This window comes from Triturus cristatus, chromosome 5_1, assembly GCF_964204655.1.
Source record: "Triturus cristatus chromosome 5_1, aTriCri1.1, whole genome shotgun sequence".
NCBI lineage: Eukaryota > Metazoa > Chordata > Amphibia > Caudata > Salamandridae > Triturus > Triturus cristatus.
In genome coordinates, this window is record NC_140587.1 from 127,426,549 (window position 1) to 127,449,791 (window position 23,243).

Below are 23,243 nucleotides of genomic sequence, written 5' to 3' on the forward strand. Positions count from 1 at the left end.
CTCAAACCCTCATCCCCCCAGGCAAGTTTAAAAGATGTTATCTGCAGTCTGTGGAGTTAAATCCGGGAGGTCTGCCTCACTTCTGGCAGAGTCCCCTGTGTCTGATGCTTTCCCTGAGCTGCCTTTCTCCGTTTGTTGTGTCAACACGTCTGCTTCTGCCTGAAGCGCCGCCTTCCGGTCTCCTGCGGCCTGTAAAGCTGAGGGTTTCCGTCACCAGAATGTTCCAGATGCCCGTCGAAGTCATCTCCGTTGTGGCTGGTCTGTAGATGCGGCATCCTTGCACGGTCTATACTTTGGAGCCTCAGCCCTATGTACCTCCAGCCAGGACCACAGTTCATCCGGGGAATCAAAGTGCGTTGCCCCATCGAATCCCACACGCAGTTTTGATGGGAACAGCAGGGAGTACATGAGGCCTTTCGACCGAAGCACCTTTTTAGCCTCCAAGAAGGAAGCTCGCTGAGCCTGGACCTTCGCTGTACAGTCGGGGAAGATGGATATTCTGCTACTGGCGAGTACAAAGGGTCCATTTGTGCGCGCATTCTGTACGACTAGAAAGAAGCTACTCAAAAACGAAATGTGCGCAATCTAAATGCTTACCTTGGCATTTCTCTGTGTTGCAGAGGCCCCTCTCTGTATGAGCAACTGGGCCACTTCAAAGTTACCGCAGGCCAGGGCATCGTGAAGAGGTGTGATCCCTTCACACAGTGGCCCACCGGGGTCGTTAATATTGGCTCCATGTTCGAGTAGAAATTGTACAATCTCTGTCAGGGAGAAACAGATAAAAAAGAAAGCAGTGGCTATTACTGGCTACAAGTTTTACTTCAATGACAACAAAAGCCTCATCCTAAGCCACCCTAGACCGTGCACAGACCAAGCATCCCTTCCATTAGCATAGACCCAGCATCCCTTCCATTAAAAGCCTCATCCTAAGCCACCCTAGACCGTGCACAGACCAAGCATCCCTTCCATTAGCATAGACCAAGCATCCCTTCCATTAGCATAGACCAAGCATCCCTTCCATTAGCATAGACCAAGCATCCCTTCCATTAAAAGCCTCATCCTAAGCCACCCTAGACCGTGCACAGACCAAGCATCCCTTCCATTAGCATAGACCAAGCATCCCTTCCATTAAAAGCCTCATCCTAAGCCACCCTAGACCGTGCATAGACCAAGCATCCCTTCCATTAGCATAGACCCAGCATCCCTTCCATTAGCATAGATCAAGCATCCCTTCCATTAAAAGCCTCATCCTAAGCCACCCTAGACCGTGCACAGACCAAGCATCCCTTCCATTAGCATAGACCAAGCATCCCTTCCATTAAAAGCCTCATCCTAAGCCACCCTAGACCGTGCATAGACCAAGCATCCCTTCCATTAGCATAGACCAAGCATCCCTTCCATTAAAAGCCTCATCCTAAGCCACCCTAGACCGTGCATAGACCAAGCATCCCTTCCATTAGCATAGACCCAGCATCCCTTCCATTAGCATAGATCAAGCATCCCTTCCATTAAAAGCCTCATCCTAAGCCACCCTAGACCGTGCACAGACCAAGCATCCCTTCCATTAGCATAGACCAAGCATCCCTTCCATTAGCATAGACCAAGCATCCCTTCCATTAAAAGCCTCATCCTAAGCCACCCTAGACCGTGCACAGACCAAGCATCCCTTCCATTAGCATAGACCAAGCATCCCTTCCATTAAAAGCCTCATCCTAAGCCACCCTAGACCGTGCATAGACCAAGCATCCCTTCCATTAGCATAGACCCAGCATCCCTTCCATTAGCATAGACCCAGCATCCCTTCCATTAAAAGCCTCATCCTAAGCCACCCTAGACCGTGCATAGACCAAGCATCCCTTCCATTAGCATAGACCCAGCATCCCTTCCATTAAAAGCCTCATCCTAAGCCACCCTAGACCGTGCATAGACCAAGCATCCCTTCCATTAGCATAGACCCAGCATCCCTTCCATTAAAAGCCTCATCCTAAGCCACCCTAGACCGTGCAGAGACCAAGCATCCCTTCCATTAATACAGTCATGAATGTAGGACAAAGCTGGTAGGCAAGATCAGTAAAACTGTTTTGTTATCATGCTACTGGAGCATTTAAAAGGGTGCCCCTGGTGTTCCAAATGTGTCCTACCATATGAAGGCATTCAGAGGGTGAAGCCCTAAGATAGGTCAAAGTTCACCAACCTTCTTCAGCACAACAACATCACGAGAGTAATAACGCAGCCCTGTTACAGAAGCCTCTTGATGGCTTGCTAGGAACGTGAAGCTTGCACATCCTGCATTAAGATGGACAGGTGATGTTAATGATATTTATACAGCGCAACTGTTACCCGGAGGTGTTCTGGCGCTAGTTACATCTCCTGTGGCAAAAAATGGAAGAAGTTTATTGGGCAAAGAGACAGGTCTATAGGCTTTTCCTGAAAGCTAGGAGGTTCGTGATGCTTCTTAATTGAAACGGAAGGTCGTTCCAGGCTTTGCCCGCACCATATGTAAAACTTCTGCCTCCCCATCGAACTTATTTTATGCGTGGCACTGAGACCAGCCTGGCCCCTAATGAAATAAGTGGTCTTTTCGGAGTTTACCAGTGGGAATGCTGTTTTAAATAGCCAGGTCCTGAACCCTGCAGCGCCTTAAAAACTAGACAAAGGGCTTTGAAGCGAACTCGGTTCCTTACCGGAAGCCAGTACAATTTATTTATTTCCTTGGCAATAGGCGCAAACCGAGGTTTGCCCGAGAGCAGTCTGGCTGCTGCATTCGGCAGTATTTGAAGTTTAAGTAATCAATGAGGAGGGAAAGAGAAGCTGTGACCCATTCGGCTTCCAATGGTTAGTACAAAAATCAAGGAGGGGGGAGAATGGACGAGGGTCTTTGCTCGTGTTCGAACCGTCATAAAAAACCTCATACATGTACACAGGCCATTGGCGGTATATCTTGGTTCTCCGCCTGAGTGTACTGTTACAGCATCATCATAGGGTCTTTTTCTTTGTAAATATGCTGACCTCCACCTGGAGGAAGACCTACAGGTTTGTCAGTAGTGGTCAGGAATGAAAAAAGGGTGTGCTCGTGCTCTCGTGTGGTGGTGAATTAAAATTCCCTACATCACTTTTATCACAAGGTTTTATTGGGGAAGTAGTAATGTGGGAAATTAAAAAATGGTAGTGGTGCGTGTGTAGGTACCAGCTCAGTGAGAATAGGTACTTTTTTGGATTCAGCAATAGCCAAGAAGACAGCCCTAACTGAAGAACAAAGACTCAGGTGAGTTTCTCAGAAAGTATCCTCAGAGACTCCACCCTAAGTAGAAAAATCAAAACTCTCTGTCAGAAATAGGCTGGAATTGTCCTTCATCAGGCTCCTCCTGATGCTAGCGCCATCTCCCATGGCTGAACTGGAACACACTGTTTATGCTCCAAACCACAAAACAGAAACACTTTCCCCCCCACTGGTACGGTATTCATTGGCAATAAGTCCATAAATCAGAATGTACCCACAGACTGCAAGAATGGATTAAGGATCTGGTCTCAGGCTAACTGCAACTGCTGCTGGGACAAGGGACACACTTTTCCTGGAGCTTGGGGGGTCTCCTGACATTTACTCACACAACAATTTTTTAAGGACTACCTCTCGAGATGAAAGCTGTCCTGTCCGTCACGTTTTTTTCTGGTTAACCCTGTATTCGATCTCCAGTGAAGTCAATGCTCAAGGTCCACTGGGTGGCCTCCATCATTTTACTTTTTTGTTCATTTTCCCATTCTGAATAATGATGTTAATAATAATATTAAGATGCTTTCTAGAGCACATGGCCAAGTCGACTGACGTGTCCCAGAGCTCAGGTTTCCTCCCTAAGATGAAGAGCAACCTTTACTAAAATACCTGGAATTACAACAAAATTAAAAAACAAGTTTTAAGTTTCTTGCAGAAGTTTTGATTTTTCCTGCCTAAGCAAGAGAGAGAGGGAATTCCACAGCTTAGCTGTCAAATAGCTGAAAGCAGCCACCAATGCAAGCTTTTTTGATTCTGGGAATTAATACAAAGGAGGCCTCAGCTGATCTCAAGTTTCTTTTGGGGAGTGGGATGCAATCAGTGGGTGCAAATAGCTGGGGCCTTTGTTGTGGAGGGTTTTATGGCAGTAACAGATGGCTTTAAAGGACACTTGTTCACTCACAGGAAGCCAGTGCAATATTTCCAGGGGCAGTGCTGAAGGAGAGCATCTAGGCAGATTTAGCAGCAGCCAGGCTACCATATTCTGTATGTGATGAAGTCTCATTAATCGTGCCGGAGAGACCCCGAGATACCGGACATTGCAGTAGTTCAGACTTGACATAATCAAAGACTTGACCACTGTCTCCCTGGCTGCCTCTGGCAGGAAGGCAAGAATTATTGTCAGGGTTTTTAAGATCCCAAAGCATTGTCCAGCAGGGCTCGTGAGTTGATTATCATAAGATAACGGAGTCACACCACATGCCCAGGTTCTTTCACATTTGGCTTGGGAGTGTAGTTAGAGTGCCCAAGGAATCAGGCCACCAGGCAGTCGACCAAATCGAAGGCTGACTGCTGAGGAAGAGAACCTCAGTCTTCTCAGCATTGAGCTTAAGGCAACTGAGGCTTATCCGCTCGGCCACTTCAGTCGGGCAGGAGCAAAGCCTCACCACAGAGCTGGATGAATCTTGGGAAAGAGTAATTATCAGCTGTGCATCGTCAGTGTACGACACAATGGTAAAGCTGTACCGCTCAACAATGTTGGCCAGGAGCCGCGTGTACAGATTAAATAATGTCGGGCTCAGGGAGGAACCCGAGGAACCCCCTGCTGGAATGGAAAACCTTCCAAAATAGGGTTTTTGTGCCACCTGAAAAAAACGAACTAGCAAAAAGGAGGCAAACCGCTGCAGAGCCTTGCCACCAATGCCGCAACTGTGCAGGCGTTCAAGAAGCCGACTATGAGACACGTTGTCCAATGCTACGCTGAGCTCCAATAAGAGCTCCCAACTTAGGCTTTGCTGTGGCTGGCTGTAGTGACCACGATAGTCCAAGGTCAGAGGCCTTTTTACCTGTACCTCTGTAGGAGGCTGCATGCCTGATCTCCCCAATAAACGTTTCATCTACCTTGGCTGGGTGTGTGTATGTATGTGTGTGTGTGTGTGTATGTATGTATGTATGTATGTAGCATGTGTTTGCATGCATGGGTTGAGCACAGCTTCAGTTTATCCAACACCTCTCAGCTCATCAAACAAAATACAAATACAACCAAATACATTTTGCCTTCAATCAATATTTCCTTCAACATAAATCACAATTGAAATACAACTGGCAATTAAAAAAGATGAGGCATCACACTAAGCACAACAATTCCAACACTGACTTGCAGTTATCGTACCTAGATGCCCATGGTTGCAGGCCTCGTGGAGTGGCGTCCAGCCGCAGTAATCTCTTGGGTTCAACGGATGGCCCTGATGTGAAAAATCTACATTAGTCAGGAGGACTGCTGCTCAACTTGCATATTAATTCACTCATCCTTTGTTTTTGTAAAATGCACCATAACATTTTTGAATGACTTCAATGTGCTTCAGGTGGTACTGACTGCAGGACCTTGAAGCACAGTCGCATCCGAGACGAGACCAGCCTTGTATTTTGCTGTGATGTCTGACAAGTAAAAATAGCGTAGCATTATTAATGCTGAAAGCCCACCCATGTCACGTAGAAGATGAAATGTAAAAAATGTCAGCAGAAGGAGTTAGGTGTATGGCCACAAGGTTAAGGGGAAGGGACTGTGACCAGTGAAGACAGATATGGCATAGGGTAATATGGGCTGTATGAACATTAACAACCCCACACCACTCATTTGCATGTGCTTGGCTTATGCCATCTTCCAGATGATTCCATTATTAGCCTATTATAAATGCTAGCTCCTTATGCATTTAACTATCTTCAACGTTATCAACACTATTGCAAAGTGATCCATTTTAGGGTGGTCACCCCATTTATCCTTTCTTTTTTGGACTCACCTGCTGGGAACCTTGAACTCTAATACTGAGACACTGCTTGCAGAGTAGGTGTTCTGACCCCGAATACAAGTCAGAATTGCTGTAGAACATTATTGGCAAATGTAACTTTCCAAAGAGGCCAGAGCATTTGGTGTAGAAATATACCTATGCATACATGCATAAATGCCACTTGTAGACTGCATCAGCTATCCTATTTACCATCCACCACAGTGGCAGGTAAAATATGGCTTCCGGCCTACCTTGTGTAGCCTGACGGCAGCAGTTTGAATCCCGCTGCCCAGATCTGTCAAAATCACCCTTGTGACAGGTAGGAAAACCTGATTTTAAATATTAAGTCATCACTAAGCACATCTTGCTGTCCACAAGGTAGGATGCATATTATGTAAGAATGGAACGTGTGATATTAGAAATGGCATGTTCCCCCAGTGACTTGGTCCAAATAAACATGGTTACTGGTCAGGCTGTAATTTGAACATAGGAAAAGTCAAAGTATAGATGATACACTTTAATCTATAACTTCTGAATTGTACCAGTTACAGAATCCTCTCAGACTTATTTACCATTTCAATAAAAACACAATCTAATTGTCAAGCCAGATTTTAAATAAATATATGGGATGGAAAATGCTACTTACTTATGCATCTGTTCTTGGCATATAGAGCTGTAGAATCTCATGCTATGCATAGATTGCCATCTAGAGTTGGGTCCGGATGTTTGCACTTTGTTCGAAGAAGTCTTTCCAGTCACAAGGTAGGTGACTCCTCCGTTCGGTGATAGTGTGCATGGGCATCGACTCCATCCTTAGATTGTTTTGCCGCTGAGGGTGATGATGGAGTTTACTAAAGTAGTAGTAGTAGTAGTAGTCGTAGTAAAGAGAGATGTCCATGTATATTGTATCTAAGTAGTACTAGTTGTGGAATAGGAAAGAGTACTGCAACAGGTATAGGTCCCCGGGGAGGCGGGCGGACGCATGAGATTCTACAACTCAACATGCTAAGAACAGATGCATACTGTGGTAAGTAGCATTTTCCGTTCGAGGCATGTGAGCTGTAGATCACACGCTATGCATAGACTATATAGCAGTTATCTCCCAAAGCGTTGGCTAACCTGAAGCTGCTGCAGCTGTCTGAAATAGTGTACGTAAAACTGCCTGGCACACACTAGCTTGTTGTCTAGCTAACACATCTATGTAATAGTGTTTTGTAAAGGTGTATGGTGTAGACCACGTTGCAGCTTGGCAAAGGTCATCTATGGGTATATTTCCTAAAAATGCCATAGAGGCTCCTAGTTTGCGAGTGGAATGCGCTTTAGGGGGCATTGTTAATGTGCGTTTAGCTTTAATGTAACATATTTTAATGCACTTAACTATCCACCTTGCAACAACCTGATTTTGATATTGGATTGACTTTATGTGGTGAAGCAAAAGCAACAAAAAGTTGTTTTGTTTTCCCGAAAGGTTTTGTTCTTTTAATGTAGTACAGTAATGCTCTTTTGATATCTAATGTGTGAAGAGCACGTTCTGCCACTGAATCTAGTTGAGGGAAGAACACAGGCAACTCAACAGATTGGTTGATATGAAAGGCAGAAATTACTTTAGGTAAAAACTTGTGGTTGGTCTTAAGAACCACTTTGTTTTGGTGTATTTGCAAACATGGCTCTTCTATAGTTAGTGCCTAAAGCTAACCCACTCTTATCAGAGATGTGATTGGTATGAGGAAGGCTACCTTCCAAGTGAGAAATTGTAGATCACATTTGTGCAATAGCTCAAAAGGTGGACCCATGAGTCTTGTAAGAACGATGTTGAGATTCCACACTGGAGCAGGTGGAAGTCTGAGGGGAATGACTCTTTCAAGTCCTTCCTTCAATGCTTTAATAGCAGGTACTCTTTTTAGAGACAAATGCGGTCTGTTTTGCAGATATGCAGCTACTGCAGCAAGATGCAAGAGTATGGATGTGTACACTAAACTGGAACACGGTAGATGTAATAGATACCAAATTATGTTTTGGATTGAAGCGTCGAGTGGATTGATTTGATTGTTGTTACAGTAAATCACAAACCGCTTCCACTTTGCTGCATAGCATGCTCTTGTGGTAGGGCGCCTAGCTTCCTTGATAATATTCATGCAGCCTGGCGGAAGATTAAGATAGCCAAACCTTAAGATTTCAGGTGCCAGAACGCAAGGTTGAGATGACTGTGATCTGGATGTTTTATTTCCCCATTGCTCTGAGTGAGAAGATTGGGAGTGAGATGTTGATTTTGTTGAGGAACTACGGATAACTCCAACAGGGTTGTGAAACAGGGTTGAGGGCCCATGTGGGAGCAACTAGGATTAGTGTCAGGGACTGCTGTCTGAGCTTCCGAACCACTATTGGAATGAGTGGGAGAGGCAGAAAAGCGTAAGCAAATATCCCTGACCAGTTCATCCATAGTGCATTGCCTTTGGACAATGGGTGTGGATACGAAGTTTGGGCATTTTGTGTTTAGGTGGGTGACGAACAGATCTATCTCTGGAAAACTCCATATTTGGAAGAATGGAAGGAGGACCTGAGGGTGGGGTTTCCATTTGTGGATCTGTTGTCGTTGACGACTGAGCAGATCTGCAATCTGATTGTTTATTCCTGTAAGGTGTTCTGAAAGGAGATATGTTTTGTGAGGTATGGCCCATTTCCAGATCCTCTGGGCTAGCTGGAGAGAGTGCGTACCCCCTGTTTTTTTATGTAGTACATTGCTGTCATGTTGTCTGTACGAATTAGGACAGCTTTGTCTACTAAATGAAGTTTAAATGCTTTCAAGGCTAGAAAAATTGCTAGTAGTTCTAGATGGTTTATGTGGAGTTGTTTTTGTTGCAAAGTCCACATGCCCTGAATGGTATGTTTTTGAAGATGAGCTCCCCAACCAGTGAGCGATGCATCTGCTGTTAGCACTATCTGTGGAACCAGGTCGAGGAATGGCAGCCCCTTGGAAATGTTTTGTATGTTCCACCACTGCAGAGAGCGATGGGTGCGGCCATCCACCAACACTAGATCTGATAACTGACCTTGAGCCTGGTTCCACTGACATGCCAAGCATTCCTGTAGGGGACGCATTTGGAGTCTTGCGTAAGGAACGATTAAAAAGCAAGACGCCATCATTCCTAGCAAATGCATGAACACTCGAGCTGGTAACGAGTGTTGGGGCTGAAGCGGATATTAGAGTTGGCATGTTGCGGATTCTGACTGGGTTGGGACACGCTAGAGTTTTCTGAGTGTCTATTGTGGCTCCTAGATACACTTGTGAGTTGGACGGTGGGAGATGAGATTTGGTGAGGTTTATAGTGAACCCAAGGTGGTGAAGCAGTTGGACTGTTTTTCGAGTGTGGCGTAGGCAGCTTTGCTGCGATTTGGCTTTTATTAGACAATTGTCTAGATAAGGGAAGATGTGAATGTGCTGTCTTCTTAGATGAGCTGCGACTACTGCCAGGCATTTGGTGAAAACCCTGGGTGCTGTAGTTACTCCGAATGGGAAACTTTGAATTGATAATGTTGGCCGTCCACCACAAACCTGAGATATTTTCGGTGAGCAGGGTGAATGGGAATATGGAAGTAGGCATCCTTTAAGTCCAGAGTGGACAGAAAGTCGCCTTGCTGAAGGAGTGGTAGCAACTGTTGCAGTGTGACCATGTGAAAGTGGTCTGATTGAATGTACAGATTTAGTTCTCTTTTGTCTAGTACAGGCCAGAGAGAGCCGTCCTTTTTGGGAATTAAAAAGTACAGGGAGTTTACCCCAGTCCCCAGGATTCTAATGGGGCTGGCTCTACAGCGTGTTTTTCCAAGAGAGCGAGAGAACCTCTTCCTTTAGAAGGATAAGATGCTCTGGTAACATTGCATGTGATCTTGGAAGAATATTTGGGTGATAATTTGTAGTACCCACTTGTCTGAGGTGATTGAATTCCAGACAGGTAGGAATTGAGAGAGACGTCCCCAGACAGGGGTGGAATGATCGGGGGATAGCAGAAGGAAATCACTGTTTGTTTGCGGGGGGAAGTGCGTGTAGAGTTACCTCTGCTTCTTCCCTCACCATTATTTCCTCTAAAACCTCCTCTGAAATAACCTCTTGAAGAGGGGGATTGGTTGATGCCCTTGTAAAAGGAGAAGGGATTTTCGGTGGATATGGTTTTGGAACCACCTCTGTAAAAGGAGCGGCAAAAGGAAACCCTAGCGGCAGGTAATTGTAAAGCCTCCCATGGACTTTGCGACCTCAGTGTCTTTTTTCATCTTTTCCAACGAGGTATCAACCGCTGGGCCAAAGAGATGCTCCTTGTCGAATGGTTGGTTAAGGATGGACGTTTGCACCTCCGGCTTGAAGCCTGATATTCTCAACCAAGCATGCCTGCGTAAGAGTACACTGGTGTTCACTGCACGAGCTGCTGTGTCTGCTGCGTCTAGGGCTCACCTGATGGATGTACTGGTAATAAGTTTATCTTCTTGGATGAGGTCATTAGCCTTAGATTTGTGTTCATAAGGTAAATATTGTATGAGTTTCTCCAACTCCACGTAATGAGCCCTATCATAACAAGCCAACAGAGCCTGAGCGTTGGCAATGCGCCAGTGATTTGCTGCCTGTGAAGCCACTCTTTTGCCCGAGGCACCAATAAGCTTAGACTCCTCATCAGGAGGAGGAGCCTCACCTGTGGTTTGTGAGTTACCTCTCTTGCGAGCGTTGGAGACTGCAAGAGAGTCGGGGGCAAGATGGCGGCCGCTTAGGAGGTCGACTGCAGTACTAAGTGGCAGTGCTGGCTATTTTAAGTATGAGACCCGTTTAAAGTTAAAGAAACCGCTCCATTAAGTCTCTCTGGCCCCCGTGTCTTTGATGCTGTATTCCCGCATATTTGTGTGGACATTTCGAGCCGGAGCGGCGCCGCAAATAATCCGGCGGTACATTGAAGATTACCTGCAGCGGCTGCTCCATCGGCTGGTGAGAGGTGTTTGGTGATGGCCGCGAAAGTGGCGACGAGCGCGGCGGCATCTAAGGCCGCAGCAGCCGCTCGCAAGGGTCGCGGTGAGAGCGCGCTAGACCCTGCAGCTTCAGGAGGTTTTCCTGGACGCCCGCATCGGCTGCTCTCACAGGGCCCGCCGGTGCTCAGAAGAGGAAGAGGCGGGGTTTCTGCCAAGAACCGCCCGGCTGGGTCTTCGGTGGTGGAGCTGCTACAGCGAACGAGGGAACTGCCCGCTGGGGTGGATGCAACTGTGGGGGCTGGAAGTAGCGGGTGCAGCTTTGGGAAAGCCGAGTCGGTCCCGTGAAAAGGAGGTGAGTCCGGCAATCACTCACAATGTCCTAGATGGAGTAAGTCACATCGCTGGAGATACTGTTGAAGATGAGGCTCTAATAGAGCCTGTGTTACCACCCCCCCCCCCCCCCCCCGAGCAATCAGATACTACAGCAGTAACAGAGGAATCTGGTACTGGGGAGAACGGTAGCTTGGTGGTAAGCTGATTGAAAGCATGGGGAATGGGTTTATTGATAAGCAAATGGACGGACTTGCCCGGGCTCAGGCAGAGGAGCTGTTATCAGACAAAATAAGGGTGAAGTGGAGAAAGAGCCCAGCGATTGCTTCTTTTCTGTTTCAGAGGGAGCAGAATGGTCGGATGATATTATGAGTACATCACAGGGGCTAGTAGTTTAGAATCGGACCCTGAGGATAGCGAGGAGGACCGCCCCATAACAGCTAAAAAATCTTCGGGACAAAAGCGGTCACAGAATAGAGAGAGGAAAGATCTGACATGGGATTACTCGTCAGCCACTCCGCTTTCAGGCGCTTTTGCAACTGAAGCACCTGTGTTAGTGGATGCCCCCCCCCCCCCCTTCCACGCTGGATATAATATACCAAGGAAATGTAAAAAGATAGCCGGAAAGCGCAGGCGGGGATGAGGAAAAATGCAGGGGGTAGTCAGAAAGCTGTCTAAGGCTTTCTCAAACATGGGAGATAGAGTGGCGAATCTCGAAGAGTGAATTGTGGCTACAGAAGCCGATGCGACAAGTGCTATAACCCAGGTGGAGGCCCAAGGCGCTCAAATTAAGGACTTACAATGGAAACTTGAAGAGTTTGAAAACAGACAAAGGAGAAACAATCTTAGGGTGCTGGGGGTTCAGGAGAATTTAGAGGGGTCGGACACTAGAGGTTATATAATTGAAATGTTTAAGGTGGCTTTTCCCGAACTATCGGAGTGGAATTGGGTGGCGGAAATCCAAAGAGCGCATCGCATTCCGCTTAAACTTCGAACACCATCAAAAGAGGGTGATAGTTCCCAAAAAAACTAATATAGCTCGTGATATATCTCCTGCGGCAAGCTATTTTCGATAAAGCAAGGCCTGATGCCAAAAGATCAAGTGGAGAGGTCACATTTTTTGTTCGACCTGATTTTTGCCATGTAACAGTAGAGAGGCGCTGGAGGCTGAGGCAGCTCATAAAACCTTTCCAGGTTAAAAGAATCCAGGTCTATCTTGTTAATCCAGCACAACTGAAAGTGATCAATCAGGGTATTACGCGATAATTTTCATCAGAGATAAAAGCAAGAGAGTACCTGGACTCCCTGGACAAATAAAGCTGCCTATGTTGTGTATTACGATGGGGGAGGGGGAAGAGGGGTTGGACTCGGCTTATAGGTGTATATAAAGAAATGTGGAGTTAGGGGTGGTGGAAGAGTTGGTACTGAAGAACTGGAGTGCTTTTTTTTTTTTAATAGATATAAGGGTTTATCATAACCTAGCCAATGTTATGTTAGAAAAGGAGTCACTGCCCATTAGTATTGCGCACATCATATGCACAGACCAAGGTCTGAGCGTCCCTTTGGGGTGGAGGGGCGATTTAAGGTAGGGGAGGGAGGAGTGGGGTGGGTTCTCACAGGAAGGGGGAGTTGGAGGGGAAGGGAGGGATAAAGGGGGGAGGGGCGAACAAAAAGGAAATTACCTGGCGGTGCGATGTTTTTGTTTGGTTTTTTGTATTGTTTGGAACTTGTTGGTTCCTGCTGAGACATTGGTCCGTTATTATCTTAATAGCGATTAATGGAGAAGCTTATGATCTGTTCAATTAATACAGGGGGCCTGAATGATTGGAGTAAAAGACAAAGATTGGGGCATTTTGTTAGGTCAAATCAGTTAGACCTGATTTGCTTACAGGAGACCCATATACCCTGGGCTAAAAAGCACTGGTTAAGTATTAAAGGGTTTGACCTGTTGGGTTTGTTCCACACAGACGTCTACTATTAGGGGGTTGGCAATACTGGCTAAATCCAGTTTGGCCGGTGCTAGGCGCTGCCTGGCAGATACCTTGGGCAGGTGGGTAATTGTGGAACTTGAGGTGGGTTTTACACTATGTACAATTTACGGCTCTAATCAGGATGAACTGGAGGTTTTTGATAAACTCGAGGTGGAATTATTGAACTGGCCATCCTCCCCCGTAGTGTGTGGTGATTTTAATATTTCTACAGATCTTATAGACATCGACAATAATGTCAACTATGTTGGCCGTAAGCCCAAGGTATTTAGAGCCCATACAGTTTGGTGGATGTCTGGGGGTATAAAAAAAACCTCACAATCCAGGGTTTACTTAATTTTCATGCCCCTTTAAGAAATACACTAATCTGGATTATTTTCTTATTTCTTCTATGGAGGCGCGGAGAGTAGGTATTAAAAAATTACCAAAAGTGATTTCTGACCATAGCCCACTAATTTTGTTATATGAAATCGAGAGGGTTATCCACTCTCGCTCCAGATGGACTTTTGAGAGGAGATTGTTAGCAGACCCCAAATTCGTAGAACATTTAAAGAATTGGGCTAAAGATTTCTTTGATATAAATTGGTATATAGTGCATCTCGAAATAGTGTGTGGGACTCTTTTAAGGCGGCATTGAGAGGAGAGACGATCAGCTTATCTGCCAGGCTGAGGAAAGAGGCACGAGAAGAGCAAGAGAAATTGATGGGTCAGCTGGCAGAGGCAGAAGAGCAACATCTGAGGGATATTACAGGTGGAAACGAGGCTGAGAACAGCCATCAGAAGATATTGGCTATCAAGGCGGAAGTACATAAGTGGATAGCTCAGAAAAATGCAGATGACTACCAGACACACAGGGGTAGGATGTACGAGACGTGTGAGCACGCGGGTAAACTGCTTGCATTAAGGATCAGACAGGGCTATGGTAGAAACATAATAACGGAAATTCATGAAGGTAACCGACAGTATGTGGAACCAGAGGACATCCGTAGGGTTTTTAAAACTTTTTATCAAAAACTCTATAAGGAAGAGGATAGGACAGAGCTTGCTAGCTTGGCGTTTGAAGACTTTGGTCAGAATTTGCCCGAGCAGGATAGAATGGCATTAGATAAAGATCTGGCACTAAGTGAAGTGATAGAAGCTTTGCAGGAATTATCTGCAGGGAAGGCTACAGGGCCAGATAGTGTTCCACTCGAAGTATACAAATGCTTACAAACTGTTATAGCTCCCCTGCTATTGGATTTATTCAATGGCATAATCTGCTCTGGGAAAATTCCAGACCCCTGGAAAGAAACAAATATCATTGTCTTCCACAAAAAGGGCAAGCCTAAGTGAGATCCGGGGTCGTATCGTCCAATATCCCTCATAAATGCGGACACAAACATTTATGCTAAGGTTTTGGCCAAAAGGCTGGGAAGGGTCATTGGCGGTCTGGTCTCCCCGTGGCAGCATGGGTTTATCCCGGGTCGAGGGACAACGGATCATATCAGGCGGGCCATCACGTTGTTTGATGTGCAGGCTGTCACCGGGGGACGGATCGCTATGATCCTTCTGGACGCAGAAAAGGCCTTTGACCGCGTCACATGAAAATATTTGTGGGGGATATTGGAACGGAGGGTCTTTGGCCCTAATATGAGTGCTATAAAAGCTATGTATGGTGATCCCATAGCTAGAATTCAACTAATGGGGGGCAGCTCAGATGAAATATATATTTCTCTGGGCACTCGGCAAGGGTGTCCATGCTCGCCAATCTTATTTGCCCTGTGTATCGATCCTTTGGTACGAAGGATACTAGGGTGTGAGGGCATTAAGTCAGTGGTTTGTAATGGGCTTGAAACCAAGCTGTTGGCTTATGCCGATGATCTGGCTATAACAACTATAGATCCAGAGATGGCTATGACTGCCCTTACAGGGATATCTACTGAGTTTGGTCGGTGTTCAGGGTATCTTTTAAATGAGAGCAAGACCCAGATAATCTGCTCGAATAATATTTTGAAGCAGGATGGAAGATACACGGATTCAGCAGTCTACCTTGGGGTTAAGATTAGTCCCGTAATGGATACAATAATTAAAGAGAATTATCTCCCCCTGGTTATCTCAGTGGCGGCTGAAATAAAAAGAATAGACTATACATCTGTCTATAATAGGGAGAGCCAATGTGCTTAAGATGACCATGCTCCCCAAATTACTGTATCTTTTCTGCTCAATTCCGTTTATGGGGGTGATGAAATCTATTGAGGCAGTTTTTATGAATTTTATCTGGCAGTGTGGGAGAACCAGACGCTCTCTGAAATATATGTCTTTGCCGCAGGATAAGGGTGGCCTGGCTATCCCCAATATTAGATTCTATCTTGTGGCCTGTCTCTTTAGTCAGATGGCAATATTATTAGATTGTGCCACAAATCTGTCCGACTGCTCGTTTGGGAATTTAAATCCCCCATCCATTTTTGAACTGCTTTTAGGTAGGGAAGCGGTGGGGTTCTTATTGCGCAAGACTGACACGCGCTATTATAATAAAAAACGGTTTAAAGTATTGGATGGCGTTTGGAGGGTCTGGAAAGCTATTCAGAAATCATTGGTAATCTCAAAACTTAACTATTATACTCCCCTCTGGAACTCCAGTATCTTTCACATTTTAGCAATGATCTATTGTGGAGATCGTGGGAGTATCAAGGAATTAGAAGATTAGGGGATCTGTTCGAAGGGAACAAAGTGCTGAGTTTTTATGATATTTATCGGAAATTTGAAATCCCAGCCAAACATGGTTTTAAGTTTTTACAAATCCATCAAACGCTATCGAGTATTAGGCCAAGGTCTACCCCAGGTGGTAAAATTGGTGTACTTGAGTATGTGCTGGGACGGGGTACTAAAATCAGTCCGATTTATAAAGCACAAATTTCAACAATGCAAAATGATTTGGATACGGTTGAGGCCTCATGGATGTTGGAATTAGGGCATTCGGATGTGGACTTAGACAAAGCGTTACAACTGGCTGGGAAACTGTTCCGTTCTGCGAATTTGAGAGCACAACATTACAAAACGTTGTTTAATTTGTATTTTACACCAGCTAAGCTATTTGATTGGGGTAAGAGGGACGACGATAAATGCCCAAGATGCCACGTGGGGCCTGCAAATCTGATACATATGTTCTACCTCTGTAATAAGTTACGCGAGATTGGTGCTCAGATCGAAAAAAATTGGGAGTGTCTGCTAGGTGTTAAGATCAATCTATCCCCTACCCTAATGATAATAGGAACTGATTGTAGCCTGAGTCTGAATAAGGAGGAGGAAGCTTTTGTCTTTATTTGTGTGGCGGTTCTCCGGATATTGCTGGCTGCAGGCTGGAAGGATACTACGGTTCCCTCCTTTCAGATGTGGTTTTCCAGACTCTTGGGGATCCATAACATCGAATCTTCCCTCTATTCCCGGAGAGGCAGGAGAATGAGGGAGATGGGGCAGAACATCTGGGCCCCCGCCTCAAGGGTTGGAGGGACTCCCGTTTATAAAATGGCCCTAGGTGTAATGTTTACATACTGACTGTTTTGCTTTTTTTTTTTTGTCTCTGTATTTTATTGTGATAATCAATTTTGTGTACAATGTGTTTTTTATGTAGTATTTATGTATTGATTGTTGATTGCACCAGGTAATAATAAAAATAATAAAAAAATTTTTTTAAAAAGGAGACTGCAGGAGAGTCTAAGGGCAGCTGGCCTCTAATGTAAACAGGGTCAGTGGGTGCGGGTTTATATTTTTTGGCCACACTAGGTGCAATTATTCTGGCCCTTACAGGATCTTTAAATACTTCATCCTTGTGCATCAACATGCCATTGAGCATTAGTAAGGTATGAGTAACTCTTTGGGAAGAAGTAAGTGTTTCAAAGTGGAAATCCTCTTCTAAAGGCTCTTTATGGAGTTCCACTCCATGATATTGAGCAGCCCTGTTAAGAAGGTCAATGTACCCAATATTGTCCTCAGGTGGGGAGGGTCTGGAGGGATACAAATCAGGGTCATTGTCTGTGTTTGAGTCAGTATGATAATCCTCCAAAGGGTCAGTGTCCTGTGGCCTATCCTGATCCTCATCCTCATCCCCTTCATCCTGTAGGTCAGCTGAAAGTGGTGCTGGTGGTGAATTTGATGGTGTGATAAGCAAATTGGGATCAGTGGAAGAAGGAGGTGGAATGTGAAGGGGAGAAGGGTTAGTACCCACACTCTTCCTTTTTAGAGGAATGTGGTAATCCTCAGGTAGGTCTATCTTCTGTTTTTTTTGGAAGAGTGGCATGAATCTGTCCTGTTTCAGGGTTGATCACAAGTTTTTTCTGCTTCGGATCCGAAGGCGGGGCATCGGGCCGAGGTTCTTTAGATGGAGGGTCTTTCTCCTTAGTTGCCGGTTTCTACTCAGAGCCTTTCTGTGTCGAAGGTGGCATCTTCAGCAACGGTGGTATTGTGACCAGCACATGTTTGGACTTGGGTTTCGGAGCCGAAGGTGTTGGGTCAGAGCCGGAGTGGGCTCGGCTCGAGCCTGAAGGCTTCTCTTTCTGTTTCGGAGTCAGGCCCGAGGGCAAAGCGTCTGAAACTTTGTCGGTGCCGACCTTGGCCAGAAGGCAGAGGAGTGACCGGAGCCTTTGTCTTTGGTTTTTGAGGGGGCAAAGGGGTATCTTTACTCATGGTACACTGACCCGGAGTAACCTGCTCCTCTTCTTCCATGTCGGAGTCGGACATGTAGATATGTTCTTCCTCCTTGAGCTTTATGTTCTTCGCCGAAGATGTCCGGTGCGGAGTCGTTTTGGTGCATTTCGTGGCCTCGAGCCCGATGGTCACGAAGTGTCTTTTTGAATCGAACGATCGACACGTGTGTCAGTATTTCTCGTCGTGTTCCGGGGACAAGCAGAGGTTGCACACTTAGTGCAAGTCAGTGCGTGGAAATTTAGCACAACACCCAGGACAGAACTTTGAGGGAGTCCGTTCCATTGACTGCTAGCGCGGTCGGCGCAGGTATGCCCGGTGGACTGCCGCGAGTTTCCCGATCAAAGGTTTTCCGAGGTGAGACGATGCACGTTGAATGGGAAACCGCAATCGCTAACAATACCGTCGAGGGTAGTGGATTGCATGTCAAAGGGGTGCCAAACCGGAGCGCCGCAATACACATCCGAACCCGATGGCGGAAAAAAACTATCTAAGGATGGAGTCGATGGCCATGCGCACTATCACTGAAAGGAGGAGTCACCTACCTCGTGACTGGAAAGACTTCTTCGAACAAAAACAAAGTGCAAAAATCCAGAACCAACACTAGATGGCAATCTATGCATAGCATGTGATCTACAGCTCACATGCCTCGAACATGTATCTATTAGAAAATTACCTATCACATGCCTGAAGCTGCAGCAGGCTAATTAGCAGTAGCTCTCCAGCAACTGCTCGGCCTGTACTTGGCATGAATTAGGTGTGAAAACTGCTCCCAGGGCTGAGATGATGGCCTGGGAGTGGGATGGTTTTTCCGTCCACTGCCAGGAAGACAAGTTGGGGTGAGCCAAGGAACTTCATTAGCTTCAAAGGGGCATGCCCTGTCACAAGCAAATGTTAGGGAACACTTCGAAAGCCCAAACTTTTGTCTCCATAGTTAGACTGGCACCAAACCCAGTAGGTAGCAAGCTACCCCCACAACCAGTAACAACCATGGCCCTAGTGGAATGGAAACAAATGCCCTTCTTGGCCAATGTGCAGCTCATCTTGATACACAGGATGATCCAGTGCGAAATGGTGCATTTTTGTCACCACTTTGACTTTCTTGGCCCAGGCAAAGCCAACAAAGAGCTGATCATCTACTCTATCCTGTCGAACACTGTTAATGTTGTTTTAGACAACACACCCAGGATCCAGTCTATGCAATCTCTCCTTCTTAGGGAGACGAGGAGCAGAAAAGAAAGTTGGAAGAGTAATACACTGTGATATTAAAGGGCCATTTCACACGTGTGGGATCTGAGCACAAGGTAATACCAGAAGCAGGATCTTGCTATAAAAAAATGCACTTAAAGGATGAAAACACCACTTCATCCACCTAGCAGGGATTTAACATGATTATCTCAGTCTTACAGGGGAAGACTGCAAACAATACCCTGCAGAATGTAATTCTCTTGTTGCCCCATAGCAGGCTCATATGGCTTAACGTGCCTAAAAACCTATTACATTATAACAAGATTAAACGGTCTTGCATCCTACAAGGGACAGTCAGCCTGCCACTGGCCCTCCTAGTGAATACCAATCCTTGCTCCCAGGATATCGCTGCACCCTTGCATGTGCTGTACCTTCTCCACCACGTATTGGACCTGCTTTAGGTTCCCCTCAATGCAAGCTCGGTGCAGGGTGGTCTCTCCCTTCTCATTGCGGCGATTCCACTGTCAAAAAACAGAGTGTGAGAAAGTAAAAATGTGTTCAGTGGAAGAAATCAGCAAGAGAAAGAGGCCGCAAATGAGCCGTGGGAGGGGGGGGGGGGGGGGGGGGAAGAGACAGAAGGTAAATGGACATAGCAATGTGGAGAGGAATCATCTGTCAGATGTAAAAAACACTGAGATTATGAGAAGATTACAGGTAAGTAGAAAATGATGAAGAGGCAGAGAGTACCAGATTACATGAATAAATACAGTACGAAATGAGCCGGAGATGAAGAAGGACAAAAGATAAGAATGAGATGGGAAAGACGGGATGGGAATGAGAGGAGGAAAAAGCGTTGCGTATGAGCGGAGGACGGCGGAATGAAAAAGCAGAATTAATATGAAATGAGGAGGATTTCTGTAAAAGGAACAAGGGACACACAAGAAACAGGTATTGGGCCGCAAACTATGGCTGGGAGAGCGAGAGCATAAGGGTAAGTATACGTTGCAAAATAAGAAGGGCATCGTTTTTCAGCTGCAGATAATTAGAACTCATTAAAGTGGCTTTAAATAAATCACACTGTCAAAAACATTGAGGTAGTTGTTCCTTCTTTACCTGGTTAACTTTCCTGCGGCCAGGGACAGCTTTGTCATAACCTTCCAAGTCTTCATCTTCATCTGTCAGAGTAAGAGAGGTGAGGGGATTTTATTTTATGTATTTTATATTTTTTATAAAGAGCAACTCAGCCAGAAGGTTATCAGCATGCTGTACATCCGAACAACAAAGAGACACCAGGCATCAACTTATGTAAGGATAATATGTCAAAAAAAGGTAAATACACAATTAGATGAAAGCAGATAACTGTTTAGCATCAAGCTCTGAAGAAAGCACCGAATGAGGAAGGCTAACAATCCAGAAAAAAAGAGCAAGTGAAGAGGAAAGTCACAGATGAACAAGTTAATTACCTTCAGTAACGCCCTTTCTCATGGATACTCTATCTAACCACAGATACCTCACCATATGAAACTTCACAGGCGTCAGACTTATCTGGACACTTGCCATGGCTCCTGCGCGCCGGTAGGTGGAGCGAATAATGTCCTCTGTCACAATCCGGAGATGCAAATAGACATCGCACATACACTTAGGTTAGTTATCTCCTATTTCTCACACACCCTCAGATGCGTAGAATGGCCGACAACATTGATTTCGCACTGGCACTACGATGAATCTAACTTGGGCCCTTAATACTCCAAAAAACACAAAATAGGGGACACTGACACAGCTGACCTGGAATAAACTGAGTATCACAAAACCCAAATCCGCACTGCAATACACTCAAGACCTACATCTGACTTCAATCCCACATGGGTAAGTCAGGAGATGATAAATGCCATGCCAAGTACAGCATTCCATATGTATACCATCCCCCATACCGCACCATCCTTTCCTCACCCAAGCCTGGACTGGTTCAAAGACTGTGAAAGGGCAAGTCCACAACCCCAAATCCCTGATAAACACTAGTTCACAGTTCCATATGGTGGTACCTGTGTGTCCAGTGAGTGACCCCAGGCCCATGGGTGTCTAAGTCAACTGTGACTGACACATTTGGGAACCAGGCCCCAACCTTCAGTGTATTTTGAGATTACTTTAGGAGATGCACATTCTTGTTCTTACTTCTGTGGCTGCATAGTGCACCAGATGCTTGGTGGCACCTATTATCTAGGACACCAAAGCTATCTCACAGTCTAGTCATTGACTTTGTGCTGTTGTACCTGTGTGGGACCCTATGTAGGAGAGTAGGGTCTGCTTTCTATGTTCACCCCCACTTTTTGCTTTTGCTTTACTGGTTTTCGACTTAGATGTGGCTGTGGGCCTGCTAATCAGACCCACAGCCCTGCTGTTCTCTCTCTAAATTAATACTATGTACTTTAGGTGCATAACCCAATTGGATAGGATCACCTTATTGGCCCCTGTACAGTGTACCTTAGGTACCCAGGGCATAGGTGTACCCTAGGCCTACCAGGGGCTGCAGCATGTATTATGCCACCCCTGGCCTGGCCTTCCATTATGACACAACTGGCTGATCACTCAGCTGGGGCAAGGTCGTGTAATCACCCCTTGCTTAGGTGTAGTATTCCTATGCCTACCTTATATATAGACACATGTGTACCTATCAGCCACTCCTATGGCAAGCCTTAACAATCCTGGAGGCAGAGTGCTTGGTAACATGTGAGATGGTGCTCTAGCATGAGCTGAGCCTGTCTGCAGCTTTCGGAACCATGTCCTTATAGCGGTTCTATGATATAGCCTACCATATACTCTTAAAGTACCTTATAATCTTAAACGGTTATGGTAACTATGGTTTGGCTTTATCAAAACATGTCATGTAAGGTGTCTAACACTTTGGAATAATACCCCCATCCCATTTCTAGGGATGAGGATATTATCCCTCCCTTCTAGAGGGAGAAGACATGTTGAAACCTACTTACCCGGTTAAAGTTTACCAGAGCCCCAGCATCACAAAATGGATGCTGCTACCACGACACAAGTCTGACCTCCTGCTGCTGGGAGTGATCCCGGCACCGGAGGCTTGTACAATAGGTTTCCTGCCTTGGGAGGTGCGAGCACCACCCCAGACAGGCCTTAGTGTATTGGGGCAGGGAGGGATGAAAGAAACGAGACACTGCCTGGGGCACACAAGGTGCCCCATGCATAGTCCAGTTCAAACCGGTGCTGGGGCACTCCAGCCCCAGTCCTGGCGCGAAACTGGACAAAGGGAAGGGGGTGTAACCACCCCCCTCCCAGGTCCCACCCATAAGGCGTGACCTAGCAGGCAACCCAGCCCCCCAGATTAGTATAAATGTGGTAGCTGGGCCCCAGGAGATTAGATTATCCTGAACCTGCAACTTGAAAAGAAACTCTGGACCTTCGACATTCGACGAAAGAAGAAGACTGAAGAATCTCCCTTGTGGCCAAGGAGTGGCCACCCTGTGCGAACAGGCACCATCAAGAGACTTACCTTTTGCTTTGCTGAAGTTCTACGAGAGACCGACTGCAGAGCCCGACCAGAGCCTTGACTTCCAGACTTCTCCGACCCTGATCCACATCCACAGCCGAGCTGAGATCCGTGGAGGCGACGAGAGACGTGGGACCGGCTACCTGGGAAAAGGGGCGAGTATCTTCCAGCGCAGCTTCTGAGGCACCCTCGAAGTTGTGCACCGGGGATTGAGAAGCCCCAACCCCAAGCACCATCTGCACCGAAGACCAGCCCCCCACACTCCACGAGTCCTGCGTGGGGCCCTTCTGCATTTTCCTGCTTGCTGCGTCTGTCCGGTGGCTTGCCCGTTGGCTAGCAACCTTTGCGACGACACACCTTTAACTTTCCACTGCTGGTTTGGCTCCTCCAGACTGGCTCCTGCTCCTCTGCAAACGAGAAGCACCCCAGACCTTCCTGGTCTGCACCAGAAGCAAGTCCTCCATTCTTCGTGGGTTCTGCTTGCCAAGGCTTGGTGAGTCCTAGTTCGACTTCGACGCCGCAGACAGCCCGAGCCTTTGTGGGACAGCTCGCCTCCTGGTCCTGGTCGTCCTCGACGTCTCCTGGTACCCGTGGCTGCT

General features: G+C 46.3%; 1 protein-coding gene across 2 annotated transcripts in view; it reads right to left on the minus strand.

Annotated features, from left to right (window-relative positions):
- The window catches only part of TONSL (tonsoku like, DNA repair protein), a 375,765-nt gene that overhangs the window by 138,570 nt on the left and 213,952 nt on the right, over positions 1–23,243 (minus strand). For both annotated transcript variants that reach the window (XM_085604559.1, XM_085604558.1), the window contains exons 12-15: positions 20,244–20,305; positions 19,562–19,651; positions 5,382–5,454; positions 598–761 (exon numbers count right to left, since the gene is read on the minus strand). In XM_085604559.1, the coding sequence (XP_085460685.1) occupies positions 598–761; positions 5,382–5,454; positions 19,562–19,651; positions 20,244–20,305 (389 nt within the window). The remainder of the gene's footprint in view (positions 1–597; positions 762–5,381; positions 5,455–19,561; positions 19,652–20,243; positions 20,306–23,243) is intronic.